The 6,948-nt window shown below is 45.2% G+C and overlaps 1 protein-coding gene across 4 annotated transcripts in view; it reads right to left on the bottom strand.

Annotated features, from left to right (window-relative positions):
* Positions 1-546: 546 nt before the first annotated feature.
* TMEM132D (transmembrane protein 132D) overlaps positions 547-6,948 on the bottom strand; it is a 190,925-nt gene continuing 184,523 nt past the window's right edge. For all 4 annotated transcript variants that reach the window (XM_085075363.1, XM_085075365.1, XM_085075364.1 and 1 more), the window contains 2 exons: positions 5,563-5,754; positions 547-2,823 (listed from right to left, as the gene is read on the bottom strand). In XM_085075363.1, coding sequence (XP_084931489.1) covers positions 1,648-2,823; positions 5,563-5,754 — 1,368 coding nt within the window. In that variant the 3' untranslated portion in view covers positions 547-1,647. The remainder of the gene's footprint in view (positions 2,824-5,562; positions 5,755-6,948) is intronic.

Raw genomic sequence — 6,948 nt, 5'->3', positions numbered from 1 at the left:
CTGCCAGTGCCCTCTGGACATGCTGGGCAGGGGCTGAAGGGGTTTGAGCACAGGAACTGAGTGAGCCAGGGGAGGGATGGACAGAGGGACAGCTGCTGGGGTGGCCAGGTCAGCACAGGTGGCACTGACCGTGGGGACAGTGGTCAGCTTTGGGGAATGACAGCATGGACAGCCAGGACAGCGTGGGACAGCAGGGGCTGTGCTGGGAGAGAGCAGCCCTGGGGAGTCAGAGGGGAGGGGAGGGGAAGGGGAAAAGGGAAACGGGAAAAGGGAAACGGGAAAAGGGAAACGGGAAAGGGGAAACGGGAGAAGGGAAACGGGAAAGGGGAAAGGGGAAAGGAGAAAGGGGAAAGGGGAAAGGGAAAAGGGAAAGGAAAAGGGAAAAGGGAAATGGGAAAAGGGAAAAGGGAAAAGGGAAAAGGAAAGGGAAAATAAAAAGGGAAAAGGGAAAAGGAAAAGGGAAAAGGGAAATGGGAAAAGGGAAAAGGGAAAAGGGAAAAGGGAAAAGGGAAAAGGGAAAAGGAAAGGGAAAATAAAAAGGGAAAAGGGAAAAGGAAAAGGGAAAAGAAAGGGAAAAGGGAAAAGGGAAAAGGGAAAAGGGAAAAGGGAAAAGGGAAAAGGGAAAAGGGAAAAGGAAAGGGAAAATAAAAAGGGAAAAGGGAAAAAAAGGAAAAAGGGAAAAGGGAAAAGGGAAAAGGGACCACACCTTCCAAGACTGCCTGCTCCTGGGAAGTGCCCTCAGGACAGCAGATGGGGAGAGCTCCAGGGAAAGGGCTGGGAATACAAATTCCAAACAGGACATCCAAATAAAGTGGGTTTTTTAAAAATAGCTCCTTCTCTCAAACTTTCCAAAACGAACCTTCCTTAATATGAGTGATATTCTGAGTATAGATTATATCTTCTCCTATTTTACAAATTAAGAAATGCCGAAAATTGGCTGGCAAAGTTGATTACCTTGGCATCTACTTAAAAAGAGAGTTTCAGTTTGAACTGTATCTGTGTATCCATTCTCAGTGCTTGGGAGGCAAACATGCTGGTTTGTAAACAGCCCAGTTACTCCTCTATCCCCTCCAGATTCTTTGGAAACTCAGGACTCCTCAGCTCTGGGAGCTGCTTTGTTCACACTGTTGGTTTTTGTCAGCTTTAGGTTCATGTTCCTGGCTGGATATTCTGTGCACGTGCCTTGAACAACATGCTCTTTTCATGGATCTATTTATTCTGAGACCAATTTTTTGCTTTTAACCAAAGCTTGCAATATTGAACAGTAGAGCTGTGTGAACTTTGTAATATCCAAACTGCACTGGAGTTTGTTATATTTATTGATTTCCTGGGAAAGCTCAGAGAATGAGACCATATTATTTTTCTAAGTTTTTTTTTTTCACGTTACCATGGATCAAAAAAACCACACACATCTCTCACTTCCATCTCTGAGCACGGAGAAGACTTGAATTTTAAGAGCTGTCCAGGATCTCTGCTCTCCCAGCTGCTTTTGGGTGGCTTCTTGGGGCTCCATTGAGTTATTATCCACCAGCTGACTCTTGTCAGAATACAACATTTTGCCCCACTACCCAAAATTAAAGGCAGAAGGTGAGTGAAAAACAAACAAACGAACAAACCAAACAAAAAAAAAAGGTCTTTTGTGTCTCGTTACGCATTTTCGTGTAATCTCTCCATATAGTTTTTGAGTTCTTTGCACTCCCCCAGGTCCATATCCTGGCAGACCCATTTAATGTCATCCTCATTGCTCATCAGGATGGAGTTGACAGCTGGACACCCATCGTCCGAGGAGATGGTGGTGAAGGTGGTGAATTTGACCCGTTTCCTCTTGGAGGTAGGAGAAGTGGTTGGTTCACTTTTCTGTTCCTTCCCTTCGGTGAATGTGGACTCAGCCGACCTGAAGGACTGTCCATTGATGGTTTTGGTGGTGTTTGTGGTGAGGAGATACTTGCTCTCTTCATAATCCACTCCCCTGTCGATGGCTGTGATGCGCTCATCCTGCTGGGATGAGAAATTGATGTGATTCTCCAGGAGCTCTGTCCTGTTGCTCAGCCCAACCCAGTCATGGGAGTGGCTCAGGCCCTCCTGCTCCTCGAAGGGCACCTGCTTGTTCCTGTACTTCAGAGCAAAGGTGACACAGTTGATGAGGAACACCAGGATGGCCAGGCAGAACACGCCCAGCAGGGCGTACATCCCGATCTCCAGGTCGCTGAGCCCCCTGGCTGTCTGCACCAGGTCATTGTCCTCCGAGTCCCCGCTGTCCCTCGGCAGATCCACCTGGGCAGGGAAGCTGGTGAAGTCCACGGGGAGGTTCTGGCTGTCATCATCCAGCAGGCTCTCCCTGTCCTCCTTCCTGCTGAGGATGGATCTCTGCGTGGTGCTGCCCCTGCCCTGCTCGTGGCCCATGGAGGAGCTGTAGTACTGTCCCTCCCCCCCAGCTCTCTCCTGCCAGCTGCTTTTCTGTCGCCTGTCACCGGCCTGGCTCTCCAGCTGGACACCCCCAGCCCTGTGCTTGCTGTCGCTGATGTTGGGGTTGGCATCACTCTGCCCAAACTTGACTTTAATGCTGCCACTTCCCACAGCCAGGATGCTCTTCCTCTTGGATTTCTGGCAGGACTCACTGATCACCATCTCCACCTTCACCAGGCTCCCCTGGCCCTCTGTCTCGGCAGCAATCACAGGCCAGTTGAATTTGGGGTCATGCTGGATGGAGACCACCTTGTCATCCAGGGATGTGGCTGACAGGGAGAAGTCTTTGGGGTCATAAATGTCCAGGGGCATGACAGATCCATCGCTGAACTGGATCCAGCAGCTGATGGCTGCTTCCTGTGAAAATAAAACAAATGTAAACTCTGAATGATCATCGAGGGAAATGTTCTGCTCTGCTCTGCTCTGCTCCCTCCTCCTCACAAGATCCACACACCATCAGGAATCAGAAAGGAAATAAAATGAGAGCAGTGAAATTAATATCTTGCCAAGATGTGGAGAGAAAAACTAGTGTAAAACACTCATTGATAATGAGATTTGTTTCCACAAAGGTGCTTAAAGGAGCTGTATCCCCTGGGCTCTGCAGAATCTACTTCAGCACAGTAATAAATTGCATGTCAGGAAGCATTACCAGTGACTGAGATCATTTACTGTTGTATATTTAAATGAAAAAAAAAATGCATTATTTCTAAACTGCTTAAAATACAAAGTCTCCTCTTATTACAGAAAACACATGTTTAAAGGTAGCTAATCCAGCAAACAGCTCCATACATGACTCCATACCTTCACTCCTTGATTTCTGTCTCTCAGATTAAATTAGCAGATTGGAAGAGCAGAGGAACCCAATCAGTTGCTCCTTTAGCAAACGGCCAGGGTAATTTTTACGCTTGTTAGCAATTAAAAGCAAGACAATAATAAAGTTTAATCTTGTGTCACAGCAATGCAGATTGTGTACTTCAGTGTGCATGGAGGCTTTGACTGAATGCAAATGAATCTGACCTGAGTGCTAATTCTGGAACAGAATGTGGATTCTGTTTTTTCTTTCCTGGGATCTTTGACTTTTGGCTTCTAACTTGAAACCTTTTAAAGCATTTTTAAATTTCAGAAAACATGTGCTCACCCATTTCTGAAAATCAGGTCCTCTACAGGCTCTCAAATTGAAAATTGCTGTGCTACCTGAAAAAAATCTTTGTGTTCATACATTGATCATTGACAGACAAAACTGAGGGTGCTCTCCTGGAATCTCACTCCTGCCTCTGATGGTCTGACTCGCTCTGGTTTGGTTTGGTTATTTGCACCTGGAGAATCCCCACCTGACAGACTGCTGGCTCCATCAGTGGAATCTTTAGGGGCTGAAATTTTGTCTGGTGAAAGTTGGATCACCTTGCTCTGACAGTCTGCCAGACAGACAGACAGACAGACAGACAGACAGACACCCAACCAACAAATTAACTTGTGAAAACCATAAGTATAAAAATCCTGTTTCTTTAAATAAGCAGTTTTTCATACAGACAGTATTTTCATTCTAACTCCACACATGTATAGAGAATAAATACATTTGATTACCCTTTAAATTGTTCCTAGCACAAAATCATTCACCTGTTCCCAACATGGAGAATAAGCTTCCAGCCTTTTGGGATTGTATGGTGCATAATTGACTGGCCTGATTCCGAAATCCCCAGAGCCACAAAGCTCCCCCTGCCTCCATGGCAGCTTTGCTTCTGTCTCTATTTCAGGACAGAGCCCTAAGACTTTGCTGACACTGTCATAAATCCCAGCTTTGTGGTTATTAATCTTTGGATGTTTCTTGAAGGCTGCATGGAATTTATGTCATCAGCTCTCATCCTCCCACTGTGTTGCTTAAACCTGCATAATCATTTAATAATTCTGCATTGCTTTGCTGATGGGGATTGTGCTCTGAAAACCTTTCAGAACAGAGGCAGCCCTTGCAGAGTGCAGATCACACAACCTCCCCTCTGCTTCAGGATGGATGCAATGCCTGCAGAGGAGCCAGAGAAGGACCTGGGCATTTTTGGGAGCTGAAATTCCAGCGCTGGGCAGCTCAGTGGGACTAAATGCCATCAGCCCTGCTCTAAGGCAGTTTGTTTAACTCCCCCTGTCAGCCCTGGATTAGCTCACTGGCCTTCCTTCAACCTGCCTGCCATCGATTTCTGGACTCCTGGAGCACTGCAGAGCCTGAGTTTTATCACCCTATAAAGACAGCAGCTCTGCATTATTTCTCATCCTGCAGCCCAAGGATAAGACCCCATGATGAATTAAAGCACCTCAGCAGTTGGCCAGACTTCAAATGTGCATGTCATGATCATTTACCTCTAAAGCTCAGATCATGTTTAAGTGCTGAGAGCCCAGCCCAGCATCCTTGATGTAATCCCAGACTGATGGATTTGGGTTGGGAAAAGTTTAAATTTCCAATGTACACAGAAGCACAAGGACAAACACCCAGCAGGGACTGATGAGGACATGGCAGAGTCCAAAAGCCCTTGGTAACTGTTGGTTCCCTAATGAAGGAACTAAGGGGGAAAAAATGGTTTATGAAATCATGAATCAGGAAATGAGTCAGTGATGCTGATTCATATTCTAGTAATGAATCAGAGTGAAAGGGATGTTCCCTGACTTCTGAAAGTGCTCACAGGAAGGAGCTGAAGGAAGGAGAGTTGGCATAATGGAAAGCACTTTCTCCTGGAAAGGTGAAATCAAAGGGGTGATTTGGATACCTGGTGGGAGGCTGAGCATGCAGCATGTGCTGTGACCTGGCTGGATGGGACAGAAAAGGCTCAGTGTGTGTGAGAGGGGACTGCTGGTGGCTGTCTGACCCATCTGGAGCTGTCTGTCTGTGTTATTTAGGGGATCAGCCTGACAGGAGGGCTCTCTGGTGCCTGGGGCTGTTTACACTTACCACCCTTCCTGTAAAATCTCTGGTTTTCCATTTAGGGCACCTGATGGCCTTCAGGAGAATCTCCATAGGCAGAATGTTTCATTAGCACAGCCCTGGTAAAAATCTGCTGGATTCCAGCTGGGAATATCAAACCCAGTGACTCAAAGTCCTTCCCCACCAACCTGCTTTGGGGACTGGAGCAGCTCCTGTGCTACTGCAGTGGCAAAGATGGCTCTGTTGCTCCCTGGGCTGAGCTGCAGAGAGAGGGACAGCCCTGTCACCAGCTGCACTCCCAGGTCAGTGATTGTCACCTTCTCATCCAGAACTGTCACCGTCTTCTCAGCCAAGATGGCATCTGAAAGGGGGGACAGTATCTGGAAAGGAAAACTGAAGTTAGGAACAGTTGTTTTGTACAGCACTGAATATAATAACCACACAGAACTGACACAGACAAGGGATGTGATGCTAATGGGGAGAATTACTCACTGCAGACACTATTAAAATAGGATTAAAAAGGGCTACTCACATTTTATAACTCTTCTGCAATAATGGGGACCTTATAACACCTTTTACCTGTGGATTCACCTCTGCAGTGTGCCAACCACATCTCCTTCACATGTATTAACTAGTTGTAAATGTAATAACCACATCTCCTTCACATGTATTAACTATCTGTAAATGTAATAACCACATCTCCTTCACATGTATTAACTAGTTTAAATGTAATAACCACATCTCCTTCACATGTATTAACTAGTTGTAAATGTAATAACCACATCTGCTCCAGATGTATTAACTAGTTGTAAATGTAATAACCACATCTGCTCCAGATGTATTAACTAGTTGTAAATGGAATCTTCATGTGAAATTTAAGTATTTTATTCATCCTCGTGTTTTGAGGTAGCAGAAGTGTAATGCAGCCTGTAGCTTGATATAAAATCCATTGAATAAATGGCATTTATTTCTATCCTCTGGAAAGAAAGGCTAATGTATTGCTACAATAAGCACTCGTGGTACTGAATACGAGATTGACAGAGAAAATTTGTTTTGGTTAAGAAAATACACACTGAGGTCAGTGCAGTGCTACATGACATCCAAAGATGCTCATTAGCAAGAGAGCTGAATTTAATGATCCATACAGGGTACAGAGCATTTTGGAAGCAGCTCTTAAGAGGTATTCTTTAAACATAACTTGCTCTCAGCTTTTTACCCTTGGATTTTCCTTTCCACAGTTTTATGTGCTTTGGTTGGAGCATTGAGTTCCAGAGCTTTAGGAAGACATTCAGAAAATCTTCACAGATTTTGCAGAAAGTCAGAAATCTCGAATCCCATTTCTGCAGCCTTGACAACCTTGTTATTGACAGGTGTGGTGGTTGTTTTCTGCTTTGGCACTTTGGGATGAAAAGCATGTTTGGAGAGAGATTTTTTTCCCCCATTCTAGTGTTCATTAACATGTTTTCTATTTCAGTATCACTGAATTAATCTCTCTCCCCCCATCTCCTTTTCCTTTAATTAGTATTTGGATTGCCATTCCAGCCTCCCTTCCCTAAGCAGCACAGGTTAATTTT

The sequence above is a fragment of the Lichenostomus cassidix genome, chromosome 15 (assembly GCF_008360975.1).
Source record: "Lichenostomus cassidix isolate B80296 chromosome 15, HeHo_3.0, whole genome shotgun sequence".
In the NCBI taxonomy this organism is placed as follows: Eukaryota; Metazoa; Chordata; class Aves; order Passeriformes; family Meliphagidae; genus Lichenostomus; species Lichenostomus cassidix.
The sequence above is the reverse complement of the archived record's forward strand: the minus strand, read 5'-3'. Positions and strand labels throughout refer to the sequence as shown.